The sequence below is a fragment of the Strongylocentrotus purpuratus genome, unplaced genomic scaffold, assembly GCF_000002235.5.
Source record: "Strongylocentrotus purpuratus isolate Spur 01 unplaced genomic scaffold, Spur_5.0 spur5_scaffold_15, whole genome shotgun sequence".
NCBI classification, from domain to species: Eukaryota; Metazoa; Echinodermata; class Echinoidea; order Camarodonta; family Strongylocentrotidae; genus Strongylocentrotus; species Strongylocentrotus purpuratus.
In genome coordinates, this window is record NW_022145600.1 from 19,156,291 (window position 1) to 19,170,878 (window position 14,588).

Below are 14,588 nucleotides of genomic sequence, written 5' to 3' on the forward strand. Positions count from 1 at the left end.
TTCGAAAGTCTGAATGTAAAGTGCATATATTACCTGTAGTCAGATAGGGCAATGGTTGCAATTCGCATTCTGATTATCGAATTACACTTATCCCTGTCAGATGAATGGATAGTTGTTTTGAGGCATTTCACTAAGACGTATGAAAAACATTTGGTTTCATAACAAAAATGGTCTATTTGACTTTCTTCTATGTGTGAACCAAGGAGTCTTAAGAGCTGAAGACCCAACTGGCAACACATTATTCCAAGCAGCTGCCGTTTTCTATGGTTGTACGATATAATCTTGACTACTGGTGTGTTGTTACCTTTGATGTCCGAGGTTCGAAGCCGCCAATATCATTGGAAAGCTTGAGTAGAGATTCTTTTCACAAATAAATATCCTTAATATTTCACTTACAATGTATGATAGCAGCTTTAATTTGTGAAAAATAGCAACATTTTACAGTCCTAAAACCTGCAATTTGACACTTTTCCGATTACTTCCGGGTCACGGAAATAAAAAATCGAATTTGTTCATGTACAGTTCTTTATGATGTTATTAGAGCCCACACATGCCCAGTCGAGTAATTTCCATTAATATTGCAGGAAATTGTGCTCCATTTCCTTGCGCTTGCCTCATGTTAAGGTTAGCACTGTGTACTGCTCGTATTATCAGACGAGTGGTAGCAAAAAGTATTTATCATTACAAAAGCATATTTCCCTTTGAAAGTGGCCTGTTAGTTTGCAGCAAGGCAGGAATCTTTTGTCTACGCATCTGCAAGAAAGATCCAGTTAAGCACATGCCTGACATATTTTCTCCTGGCGGCATCGAAGATGGTTCGTAAGGAATGAGCTAGATAAGACTCCATCTCTGAAAACTTCTTGATGTGAACTCTGTCTTAATGGAATGTGAGCTTTCCGACCCTCATCATTCCGTTACCTATGAAGACAGGATCGTCATCAGCGAGCAGCGTCACTTGAAACAGCTCCGCCCGTTTGCCGTCTGGTGATTTGACTGACATTTGCCCCCAGCGCATCAGGGATATAAAGACAGCATTGCCTCTGGTTCCGACTTCCGAGTGCTTCGGAGATAATTGGCCACTGACGTTGGTTCCAATCGATGCAGGGATATGACACTACAGACGTTGCCACTAGTTTCTCAACTCCAGGAATAATACATATAGCGTCAAAATGAAGGTAGCCCTCGCTCTCCTCGTCGCCGTCATCGGCTTCAGTTTGGTAGCCGCCGAAGACAACCTTGGTTCGTACCTTTTCTTCATCGCGTCTGTAAAACAGAAGATTTGTATACAAATTTGGCAGTCTATTATAGAAGTAAACTCCATGCAGTGACCAAAAGAGAAGATTTATTCTGGACCTTCCCTTCAGACTTATTCAACTAAAAACATGTTGGAAATATAGTTGATTCGAGGGTTAATAGTAATGTTTAAAATGTGTGTATAAATAGAGAGTTGCCACTTATACATGCTTCCTTGAAACTGTTTGCTAGGCAAGGGACTACATTTGTTTGCAATAGCATTTGCACGACACCATATTATGTTATCGAGACCTATGCTTTACCAATTTTTATGTGAACTTTTTTCTTATTTTTTTATTACCAGAATTTGTTACGTAATGTATTTTGATCTGGCCCAAGGAAACATCAACGGCCTTTGTCAAATACCTCTTTCAACCTACTATGAATTTTACATCTCGAAGCTACTTTAAAATACGATGTCTACCTTTAGTTAATTGTTGTCGGATGATTTGAATTTACTATCACAGAAGATAAAAACTTTGAAATATATTTATATCCATCTAATTTTCAGAAGAGAGGCTGAAGATGGCACTGAAAAAGCTGCTTCAAGGGGGTGGGTTTTTCTAAATTTTGCTCCGAGTGTTTATAGTTGGACTTATAAGTCAGAATTCTAAATTAGTGATATTTTGGGGGAGGGTGGTCGTTCGGCACACATAGGTGCATTACTATCCTGGCTGTGTAGTAAAAGCTGTTTTATTGATTCTCAACATTTCAAACACCACTGTACAAAACTCAACTGATTTCACTAAAAATCGATACTTTAGACATAGTGACAATTTATGACACCTAAATAGCAGTAATAATTATATATTTTTTCACATTACTGATGTTAAAAAGAATAATTTAAAAATTCAAATTGTAAGGTCTAGTGTCAAATTTGCCGATCAGCCCAATCGATCCTATTGTGTGCAGTCTATACAATATTGTGTGGTCTGTATATCTGTGTATAATACCTGCCTCACAGCAAGTATGCAGTGCTAAAGGTCAATACGCATTAGCATCGACTAGCTATGCTTTGCTGGACTGGTCATCCGGTAGCGCTTGTTTTGATCGCTCTAATGACATGTATTCTATCGGCCAGATTTTAAACTAACATGTTTAGGCTCACTACTCATGGATGGAGAGTGCCGATTCCGAAAACTAAAACACTTCCCTTAATATAAACATGTTACTAATTTCTCTTCGTTGGAAAGAGAACACTTATAATAATCAAATCAATTTCTCTACCCTTAGATGAATATCTTCGGATTAAAATAAATACGTATATTAGAGATTATACAACTCACTCCCAGATCCTAATCAAATGATTGGTCATGCGCGGTCACGTGTGATTCATTTACTGAGCCTATTGCACTCGTTTTCATGAAAGGAGTGCAATATTTTCCAGTACTATTGAACTCGTTTTCAGAGCGCAGTAGTGCGCGTAGAGGTTAGAGCGCTTAATACTGCGTGAGCATAAGCCTATTCTTGCGCAGCACTATGCGTAAATGGGTAGAGGTAATTAGTGCGCTTGCTATATCTTAAGAATATGTGTGCGCACTAAATTAAGCTTTATTAAATTTGAGATTTATTTGTCAGCCATACTGTCACGAAACAATCTTGAAGGAATTCTTTTTACATCAAATAACAAGGATCTAGGAGTTTCGTTGTATAAAAAAAATGATGCATGTTTTCATTCGTTCATTATACGAGTCTATCCGCCATCGTTGATGCTGTGTGTATCTATCGCACTCAGTCTAACCAAGAAGCTGTAATGAATGGAGATCCCGTCCAAGAGGTCCCTTTGAAGCCATCCGTGGCACCGCGCGTCTTTTGTTTCCCCTACCGTAATCCCCTTAATCCCTCCGAGACCATACAGCTCCCTAGTGGCTCTAAGTCCTCCCGTTCCACCAACAGTCCAGGCCAGCGAGCACGGCGGCTTATGCGTTGCCGGCCCGTACTTGGGGTGAAAAGTGGTGATGAATTGACAACTTCTAACCAGTCGTCCAAAAATGCGCAAACATATAACACAATTTCATTTAGTTCTTTAGGGAGCTAAACCTTTGGACTACCTTCCTAGCTATATACAAATTTCGGAAATTTTCGGAAAATGTCAATAATTCGATGAGAAAATCCTGATGATGAAAACCTTACATTCGCTCCAACTCACGATTTCCTTGGTCGATTTTGCTGGTTGAAATGGTTTCGTCTTCAGTAGAGCTATCCCAGCACGAAAAAAACATTTGATAACCAAAATGAAGTTTCATTGGTCATATGTCGGGAATTCTGTATTTTATATGTTTTAGCTAAATACATCTTCACTGAACATGACCTAATTTGTCGGTGCCTGCATATTTTTACGACCGAGTGAATAGAGAACTTCGGGAAGCAGACGGCGTTGCGTAACATTTCGTAATATTTGGAATACTAGAGGGAAACTGTGCATTGATAAGGACAGCTGTAGATGGATTTGATGGCTGGAGAGGGTTACATTTCTTTTTGTTAAGCCAAGTTAATCTTGAATATATTTTCCTCGGGAAATTCTTTCGAGACGGAGTCTCCATTCATTACAGCTTCCTGGTCTAACGGCTTCGTGCAATAGATACACACAGCCTCAACTCGAGTGCGGATAGATCGTATAATATACTCATGCGCATGCATCATTTGTATAATATATACGTCTAAAATATTACCCTTTCGCACATTTGCAAGGACTTTCAAGAATTCAACGCAAGGCAATTTGTTTTGTCCATCTGTTGAAATATACAAACAATACAATGAGGTATTACGTAATCTAAACATGATTTATATGGGAAGTATAATGTGGATTTCTCGTAAGTCTCTGCGATCATTTTCTTTCCTCTATTCACTTTTGTATGATTTTAGATGAGGTCCTGAACCTTGAGAGTCGTGACACCAGGCGAGCTTGTCTAATGGCCACCAGAAACTGCAACGATCGTGGCAAATGTGTTCAAGACAAACGAGAAGAGTGGTATTGCCAATGCGAGCAACCTTACATGGTCGGTGGATCAGAGTCGTCCTGCTACCGTACGTCACCCCGGTAGTTTTATTTTTAAACTTTAAAACCTACTTTCTGGGATCCTCGGAACTCGGGGGAGGGGCGGGTGGATTGGCCATGTGGGAGTTTTGGGGTTTCCGCCATGGGCCAATCGAGTTGGGGTCTGAAGGTCGGACGGTATGTGTCTTTTAGGTTCCGAGTATGCCGGTCAAATCGAAATTCCCCAATCAAATATTACTCCCGTCTGCGGTCTGCCTCTGATCAGAATCAAACTTCAGCATTCATAAAAACTGCACAATTTTTCATGTGCCTGACAAAGAATCACGCATTCAATTTGTTTGATTGCTTGAACTTATGTTTGGACGATATACTAAGTGTGATGTTATGGAGCAAAAAATAAGTTGATTAAAACTTTGAAATGTGTTTGCCTTAAAAAATATACATCCATTGTTCTCTCATCCATTGGCATACAACGAATGTCCGTGCAATATTTATTTTCTCACGTGAGATATAAAATGTATATATGATATTTCATTTCAAAGTTTTTATCTAATCTCCATCGGTGATTTATTGTGTTAGAAATCATACATTATTCCAATAAATGACCCCTTTTTTCAAGTGTGTGGATTTACGTTGGCATTGTTTACACTATGAACATGACTGACAATGAGAGCGGACAAAATATACAGTTCCTCAGGTAGACAAAGGAACATCCCTTACTGCTATTATGTAAAAATGTGTAGAACAGGTGTCACATGCATATTCACCTTTTTACATAATAGCTGTGAAGGGATGTTCCTTTGTCTACCTGAGGAACTGTATATTTTGTCCCCTCTCATTGTCAGTCATGTTCATAGTGTTACATGCTACGTTTTCCAACCTCAAGGATGATTCTACCTTATGCCTATACACTTCTCTCTAGTCCCAGTACCCGAGGGCAAGAACGACCTTAAGATGGCCGCTTGCGAAAGGGACACCAACAAATGCGACGGCCACGGCAAATGTCATAAGAGTACCTTCGGCAGGGGCTACATCTGTCTCTGTGACGCTGGTTACGCGAGTAACTCATACGGCGGTTGCTCAGGTAATTGCACTTATGTAATTTTCACACCAATCCGTCATTTTATTGACTGTGTCAGCGACTGGAAAAAAGTGACTGCATAATGAAAAGTGCGAAAATAGGTCATTCTCTTTAAGAAGAACTAACCCCCAAAATTGACTTTAGTTGTTTTGAGAGATTTATTGCATTCTTGCCCATCAATCTAAAAGATCCCCCTCGAAGTGTATGAGAAAGGCATAAAGCAAGAATAAAGTACATTTCTCAGCAAGACATGGGCATCGCCATTTTCTTGATTGCATGACGTACTATGCAGAGTCGTTCATCAACTAAATGAATTCAAATTATCGGATGCTTCCTTGCCAGGTGTTTGTGATGTTGAAGCATTTCATTCACCTGCTTTTATTCTTTGTACTCCAATTACCAGAACGCAAATTGCATAAATAAGTTGGTGCTGTTCTGGGGTGAAGGTTTTGCATAATTTAAATACATTTTTCAACCGCTATATATTTTAGAATTTTTAAGTATAAAATGAGTTGCAATTGTGACCCTATTAAATGTTCTTTACCAAATATTTTCAACTTATCACCTATGATTTTTCCTCATTGAAAAGTAAAGGTTTTGTTGGTAAATTTATTTTTTAAAAATCAAAACGAGCTTGGTGCATGATCCAACTTACTCTGGTACGTCACATTTTCAAGAAAATGGCTTCGCCCAAGTCATGCAAAGGCATTAGATCACGCCAAAAAATCTTCATTTGAATATCTCTTGTACACGTTATAACATTAATTGTACATCAAAAGGCAGGAATTCATCTCGATTTTTAAAATACCTACACCTATTCTCGGGGTTAGTTCTCCTTTAGTTTAATAAATTGAAATGTATACATATATGTCTTTGTGACGTGCCTCGTTACGAATTGGTACGAATATTATTGTATCTCGAAAGTCGTAATACGATATTGCTTAGGACAGTTCTTGCTAACGACAGTTCTTGCTACGTACGACCAGGGAGTTGGAATGAACGGAGATCCCGTCCAAGAGGCCCATAAAAAGTCATCCGTGGGACTGCGCGTCTTTTTGTTTGTCCCCTACCGCATTCAACTTAATCCCCCTCCAAGACAGCACAGCTCCCTGGTAGCACCAAGTCCTTACTACCCACAGCCCAGCCCAGCGAGCACTGCGGCTTATGCGTTGCCGATCTTTATGCTTCTCAAACACATTTTAAAGGAGAAGAGTAACTAACCCTTTTTAATCGTTTTATTATCCTTACAGAGGTCGATGCCCGCGAGATTGAGTCCGCTCGTAACGTAGAACTTGAGATGTTGACCCGTGACACGTTGGCTAGATGAGGGTTACAGGAACAATCTCTACGGTGGATGTTCACGTGAGTAAATCTGATCGATGTTGACGTTTTAAATGCCTTAACCGACATTTTTCGCGATAATTTTTTACCGCAAGAAAATCTTGCACTGAAATTTTGTGACTTTTTTCTTTCTAGTCTTGCGCAACTTTTGAAAGAAATTTTTCAAAAATCGGACCTACAATTACAAAGGCACGTGTCCTTTTGTCTTCGCATGTCAGCCCGAAAATCGCTCATTTTTGTGATTTGTGTACAAAACATATGGAAATCTCATTTTTCAAATAAAGAGGTAAAACATTGGTTATTTGGTCTTGTTTAGATTTTAGGTGTTTATTTTGGAGTCAAAATAGTTGAATTATAGTTGGAAATGAAATAAAACAACAAAAACAATAAAATACATAAGTTAAAAAAACAAAGAAATACATAAGAAATTATCAAAACAATAGATAACATAAGGAATAACCCTGGTTTTTCAAATTTTTGTGTTGTATTATTATTCCAAATGGTCTAACAAATATATGGAGTGAGAAAGAATGCTTAAATATGAATAATGTCTGATTTATGGGCAAAAATGTGAATCTAATGACCTTATTTGCATAAATTACCATAAATATGCAAATGAGTGAATTTTTCAAAAAAATTGAAATTACCATAGTATTCTATACACTTCACTTGACATGTATGCAAATTTTCGCGGCGATCGGGCGTTTCACGGCCGAGATCATAGGGGGGCCTTAGAAGCCCCCCCCCCCCCCCCCCCCCCGGGCTATGCAGTTTCAAAATAGCCCGGGCTAAATAGGGTTAAAAAGAATAATTTTGAAGATTTAATTACTGAGTCAGTCTTCGGCGAAAAAATTCAATAAATAAAATACCCCAAAGAAGAGACAACATTCTTTGTTCATAAGACATTCCCTTTATCCTATGTCTCATTATGTACGTCATTAAACTGTACGTAGCCTCGTCATAATTATATCAATCTTGCATGGTATGACCCGTAGCTTGTGCCTTGTGGCCAATGGAGAACAGTGGGATGGATCTTGGGAGACACGTTCTGTATTAAACCAGAGTGTAACATTCTATCTCAGCTTTCGATGGCCTTTAAAGAGATACCCTGGCCACTGTTTAATCTGTTCCGTAACTTATTAGTTGCTCCATATCTTCTTCCACTATTCTTCCTTGCAAGGCGTACGCCAAGCAAGCAGTTCATCTGCAGCTGCAATGAAGGTTACCGGAAACAACTTGTATGGTGTATGATCATGTTAGTATGACGTTGATCATAGAGACGTTCATGATGCCCGGTGCACACGAGGCGTCGTACCCCTGGGCAGCGTCTCACGAAACCGTCATAAGTACAAGTTCACCGACATCCCATTGAAATGCGTGTTAAACGTAATACACGCATTTCAAAGGGATGTTGGCGACCTTGTGCTTATGACGGTTTCGTGAGACGCTGCCCTGACGTACAACTGCGTCACCAACTTTGATGCCCATGTGACGGAGAAAACGGTCGAAACATTAATGCAAAATTAACAGCACAAACGATGTGAACTAACGGCGTATAGCACCATTGTGTTTATTAAGGATTTCCGACGTTTTTCAAGTCTTTGAAAGCAATAAGCCAGTTCACGGTTGCAGTCTGAGCATGAGCAGATAAAGGTCATTGCATAACAAATTATGAAATACACGTGAGACAAAATAAATTATGTAATCATTATTCATTCATGCACAAGCATTGAACTCCATGATACACAGGTGGAAGTATTCTTTGAAAAGGGGAAACAAAGACTATTTATGTAGCACCTCCATCGCTGTAGGAATGATTATTTCAAAATGTACAAAGTGGGACCTCTTCATGTTTTGAAGATATGTGGATATTCGGGGTCATTGCAGAGATGTGGTAACCGTGAACTAGTCTATTAGCATATGCGCCAGTAATTCACCCTGTTTATTTCGCAGAATCTTTCACGCTGTCGCTTGCTTATCGCTGAGAACGTCCTGTCATCAAATGATGTACATGTATTTTGTACATTAGGCATAATGCCCACCTTTCCATATGATGGTGTTACTGACATTCTCCCGAAATTTGAGCCTTGTATGCACAGTTGCAAACGATTCCAAAATGAAGTAAAAGTGTCATGTAATGTCCAATTTCAAATTCAAATTTAAGCTTATCTTGAGCTCTGGTATGGGCATCGTATGTCGAGAGAACATGGCTATAATTCATTATGGATTGTTTATCCTGCATGTGATTGATTGTTTGAACCAGTAAAATAATAACAACCTCACTAAAAACTTGCTGGAAATCAGCTTCAATAAAAATCACAACTCTCATTTGCAGATAGGGACCTGTGTTTAGCATATGATGTGGGGCCTACTTAACTTGATTTCTTCATCTTTCTATGTTCAAGCATTACTCAGCCCCTATACTTTTTTGTTGCCAAAATCAATTTGCTCACGTCATTTATTTGTAATCTTGAACATCCAGTACAAGTTTTGTTTTCTACCGTTACCATAACTCAAGCTTATCTTTAATGTCGAGGCAGCCGGCCCTGCTGCGCACTTTAACTCATCATATATTTTCTTTATCATAAATGATCACCACATCTCTGTTTCTTTATACAGCTAAGTCAAGTGATCAAGACGAAAGTGGACAGAACGAGCAAGAGTTCAAACTGGACATTCTAAGACGTCTGGCCAATCTGCTTACGGAATAAATATTGCGACGCCCTCTCTGTTGGATTCAAAGAATTCAGGCAGTCATCCACTTCCATTTCTTATTCTCTGAACAATTAAAGTTTTAAACGTGAGGATCAATCGTTGAACGTAAACTTTTCACTGGATGTATCATTTGTAATACTGTGACTGTAGCTTTCGCGAAATTTAATGTAAAACGTTGATTTCTTTTATTATTCATTACATGTGAGTCGTATTGATCTATTTGTATATTTCCATAATTTCCAAATATTTCAATAAAATTTCGAACTATACATATTGTACAGTGTTGCGGGGTTTTTTATAATCACAAATTACATGTTTATTTGATGTATTTACATTGTTTCACCCCCCCCCCCCAATTAAAATCAGTCTTGTAACTGTTTGGGCTTTTTTAATCGTGTATAAAATTTACAATAAATAATGATGAAAATCCCTTGGAGTGACAAAATTAGTAATGAGGAAGTTCTAAGACGAGCCGGAGTGTAAAGTAAAATGATACGTGAGATGTTGATTAGGCAGTTGAAGTTCATGGGTCGAAGGAAGGAGGATATTTTGGATGGACAGTCTGCGGAAATTGTTGGAAGAGAGAGAGAGAGGGGAGTGAAAGAACTGGGAGTGGTGCTAATAAAGAAGGCTAGGAACAGAGGGTTGTGGAACAGCTTGATCGCCAAAGTTAATCGATATGGCACTAAGAGAGAGAGAGAGAGAGAGAGATAAAATAGATATACATTCAAATAAATTCAAATCAGAGGTGAAGGGGCCACTTATCGAAAGTGAAAAAGGGCACTTCTTGTACCTGAAAAGAGGCACTTACTAGAGATTAAAACGTGCTCTTATGAGATTGGAAAATGGACATTTTTTGCAAAGAAAAATGGGAACTGTCGAAATAAAAAAGGGCACTTGTCAGAGGTGAATAGGGGAATGGTCACTTTTCCTATGTCAGAAGGGGCTCTTTTGGGTACTTGAAAAACTGGGGGCACTGTGCCCCCTGGAGGGCCGCTTCTGGGTGTGGTGACGAGAATGCAATCATATAATTTGAATCCGTGTGTCATAATGTGACCATAATGTGTATTCTACTAATTTTCTTTTTAAAATCAAAAGCTGGTTTTCAGCTCATTCTAAATTTGAATTTAACTGAAACGTGGATACCTTGCGTCGGTGTTAAAGAAAACCTAACCCCACAGAATAAGTGTAGGTATTCTGAAAACTGAGGTGAATTCCTGCCTTTTCATTGATGTACAATAAATTTTACGAACGTGTATGAGAGATTTATAAATGAAGATTTCTTGGCATGATGTAATGTAAATAGCAAAACATGGGCGCAGCCATTTCCTGAATATGTGACGTATTAGGAAAATTTGTATCGTGCACCAAGCTTTAATTGGAAAGACTTTTTAATTCAATAACAAAACCTTACTTTTCAAGGAAGGAAAATCATAGCCGAGAAATTATTCCGAATTTAGGGGGGTACATTGAGAATTTGTCTGGATTTAGGGGGGTCTCCAAGCCCAAGGCAGGAAAAGCCCGCGAAAAACCCGCGAAAGGGGGGTTCCGAAAAGTTGGCAGTCCTCAGATAGGGGGTGCTTTCAAAAAGAGGGAACAAGCATACGCGTACCCTAAATAACACTGAGTGGGGGGCGGGGCCTGAGATTGTATAGTTTAACTTAAATAATAACACCGACCCGAACAAGTAATGTTTGATTAAAACATTATAACTATCTGTCATATGATTGATATTTTGTATATATGATATGCCCATCATTATCAGAGAAACATATTACCCGAAAGGATTATTTTGGATTTTTTTTCTTCAATATTCTTTATTGATTCCTGTCATACATAAACAATTCATCTTGAATACAATAACCAAGAAACGGTAAAAACTGAAATAAACAATAGTATATTTATCTCAGCTACGACAATCCACCTTGGCTAAATACTTTGAGCACCAATTGGAAGAAGTATTATAATCGTATTATAATTATGACGCCCTCCCCCCCCCCCCCCTCACCCCTTCCCTTAAAAAAACAAAAAAGGAAAAAGAAAATTGGTTGAAGATGAATAATATTACTCTACCTTACCAATACGTAATACAATAGCAACATATAAGTTGCTATGTCAGACATGCTGTAGCATCACCAGGAAGACAAACGCAATGATGATGTATTGTACATAATATGGAAGCATGCAATTCTATTATGAACGTGTGCCAAGTCAATTCTAGAATATTAGTTTAGTCTGACATAGCAACTTATATGTTGCTATTGTTTGTGGTATTGTAACAGGTGGTCAACTTTGGCAAAGTTACATGCCACTTTCTCAAGTTAACTCATTGATGACTTGGGGTGGAGCTTAGCAAGTTTGAAAAACAAATATTTCAACAAATATTTACAAATCTATGAAACAAATTCAGCAGTTTACATATCAAAATATGAGATGTATGCAGGACTGCACAACAACAGGAATACACTTGTAGTTCGATGTCATGGGCCCTTTAAGTGAATTCTACCATGCGTACTAGCACTATGAATATGACGGACAAAGAAAGCGGACAAAATATACAGTTCCTCTGGTAGACAAAGGAACATCCCTTCACTGCTATTATGTAAAAATGTGTAGAACATGTGAATATGCATGTGACACCTGTTCTACACATATTTACATAATAGCAGTGAAGGTATGTTCCTTTGTCTACCTGAGGAACTGTATATTTTGTCCGCCGTCTTTGTCCGTCATATTCATAGTGTAGATTACGTGACAGCCTCCGGGAAGACCAGTTTACAAATGCATTCAATTTGTCGGGAATTTCTCTACTACAATGGTTACTAGTGATTGATCACAGGTTTTCCAGCGGCTTGATCAACGTAGCAAAAACTAATGTATGCAAACTACATTCTGAATAATGACATACATTAGCCATGTTCAGACGGGGGCTTCCTGTTCGGCGTAAGTTAATCCCTGCAGCAGTATAAATATCCCAAATTGTTTGACTATACCATTATTGTCCACGACCTTCCACCGACCCAGTCTTATGCCTAGGACCCCGTTTACAGTGAGCAAAAGGCCTGGCCTAGCACTGTAAACGCGCAAAAGGCCAAATGCGAGGCCAAACTGGCCGCGCATTTGGCCCTGCTCTGGAGGTAGTCTCGGCCAGGCCTTTTCTCACTGTAAACGCACGTAGGGCCAAATGCGCGGCCAACTGTTAGCCCGGAAGTGAAAGTTCGCCGTGTATAGGAAATTGGGGAAAAGATACACTGCAAATCGCGCGCGACCGGATCTGCACTGGGACCCCCGGCGCGCCCCGCAAATACTAAATACCCGGATGGTGCCAGGTGAAAATTGGTCGAGTGACATGCAAGGTGCCCGTAAGGGTGCCGGCAAGGTGCCGGCCGGTAAGCTTACGGGCTCCGTCCGATGAGCAGGTGCGCCCATGGCTCCTCGTAAAGATTTTTCATGAGAATTTACCCAACAAAATCGTGAGGGGCCCGTCTGGGCACCGTCTGGAGACCACACGGAAACCGTAAGGTGCCCTACTGGCCATTTACGGGCTTTCTACGGCCTAACGGTCAGATAAAAACGCCTGGAGAATTGGGAGCAGCCAGCTCACCACCACGACGCCCGTACGGCTTAAAAAACTGTCCCGGCAGCTAATTTTTTTGTCCCGGCACCCGTCGGAAATTTACGGCAGCCGGCCGGACACCGGCCGAAAATTCCCAAAATGTCTGTTTTTACTCGCCGTGCGGGCCCCGTCGTGATTATGTGAAAGCCCCATACTCAGCGTAAATTCCAGAAGTCAGGAATTTCCAAGGGGGGCGTGAAATGTAGAAAAATTGCATGCTCGAAGCGCGGAGCATTTACTGTGTGGGGTCTGGGCCCCGCTTAATGGCCCCGGAAATGTTTGAACCTTAAGCTGCTCTATGGTACATTCTAAGGCATTTCTGAACGAGTAAACTGAACATTTACGTAAATTATTTTTTTCTTTTTTCTGAAGGTGAAATGGGGGTGTGCGCCCCACGCCCCCTGGAACCGCCCCTAGAAGTGGTGGAGCTCGCACGAGTCGACCTTAACCAACCTTCCGCATCTAAACCTCGCGAAATCGAATTTTCATTTTCGATTGTAAACAAATCAACCATCGTGAAAGGTCACAGATACTCCGAGTGAGAGCATCCACACGATCAACTTACGTTACCCTCCAGTCGCGTTAAAGCGTTACTCCTGGATAAATCGGTCAGAGTAGCTAACACGACTATCGTTCAGACAATCACTACGCAGACGACCTTTACGCCGACCTCACCATATTTAAGCCGACTAGCTCTAAACACGACCTTTACGCCGACCAAAATTGCCATCGTGTAAACACGGCTAATAACTTGTAACAAGTGATTGCAAAAGTTCGCTACTAGCTCTTTATGAGAAGGGACCATCGCTTTATTACATTTTTTGATAGGCTTACTGGAATAGGCCATTTTCGTAATGCAACCAAATTTAATGCATAAGTCTTTGTAAAGTGCCTCAATCCAAATTATTTCATTCACCTGATAAGAATAATAGTATTTCAATAGACAGAATTCGAACTGCATACATTAGTTGTTGCCAGGTAGGACAAACATTATGGCTTGACCTACCTAGCAACACTTGAAATATGCAGTTTGCATTCTGACTATTGAATTACTATTATTCTTATCAGGTGAATGAAATAATTTGTATTGAGGCACTTCACAAAGACTTGTGCATTAAATTTGGTTACATTACGAAAATGGTCTATTAGTAAAATGGTACTATGTTCTCGGGCTTAGTTCTTTCGGAGAAGGGTCCTTCAATAAACAATTTTCGTAATGTACTACCACATTTAATGCATCTTTGTGAAGTGCCTAGTTACAGATGATTTCATTCACCTGTTAGAAATAATTGTATTTCAATAGCCGATCAGAATACAAGGTGCATATAGATAGGGCAAGCCATAAAATTAGTCCTTACTAGCAACAACTACTGTAAATTGCATTCTAATCCCTAACAGATGTATTGAATAGTTGTTTTGAGGCATTTCACTAGGACGTATGCAAAACATTTGGTTGCATTCGAAATTCCTTCTTTGTATGAACTCTGTCTTAATGGAATGCAAGCTTTCCGGCCCTCATCATTCCGTTACCTATAAAGATAGGA

At 39.6% G+C, this 14,588-nt stretch overlaps 1 protein-coding gene across 2 annotated transcripts; it reads left to right on the plus strand.

The window, feature by feature from the left end:
• Window positions 1–9,701, plus strand: LOC580064 (exogastrula-inducing polypeptide). Of its 2 annotated transcripts, XM_030985767.1 has the most exons (6): window positions 1–1,239; window positions 1,805–1,846; window positions 4,159–4,320; window positions 5,214–5,375; window positions 6,623–6,734; window positions 9,333–9,701. In XM_030985767.1, the coding sequence occupies exons 1-5, from the start codon at window positions 1,170–1,172 to the stop codon at window positions 6,697–6,699; spliced, it is 513 nt and encodes a 170-aa protein (XP_030841627.1). In that variant the 5' UTR covers window positions 1–1,169; the 3' UTR covers window positions 6,700–6,734; window positions 9,333–9,701. The 2 variants fall into 2 exon arrangements, with proteins under 2 accessions (XP_030841627.1, XP_030841629.1); XM_030985769.1 differs by lacking the exon at window positions 1,805–1,846 and having other exon boundaries at window positions 7–1,239.
• Window positions 9,702–14,588: the final 4,887 nt, after the last annotated feature.

Excerpts from the sequence above, each read along its gene's own strand:
- LOC580064 (XM_030985767.1), top strand. The coding sequence starts at position 1,170 with ATGAAGGTAGCCCTCGCTCTCCTCGTCGCCGTCATCGGCTTCAGTTTG. Across the intron at positions 1,847-4,158 it reads GAAAAAGCTGCTTCAAGGGG|ATGAGGTCCTGAACCTTGAG; the intron begins GTGGGTTTTTCT and ends GTATGATTTTAG. Across the intron at positions 4,321-5,213 it reads ATCAGAGTCGTCCTGCTACC|TCCCAGTACCCGAGGGCAAG; the intron begins GTACGTCACCCC and ends ACTTCTCTCTAG.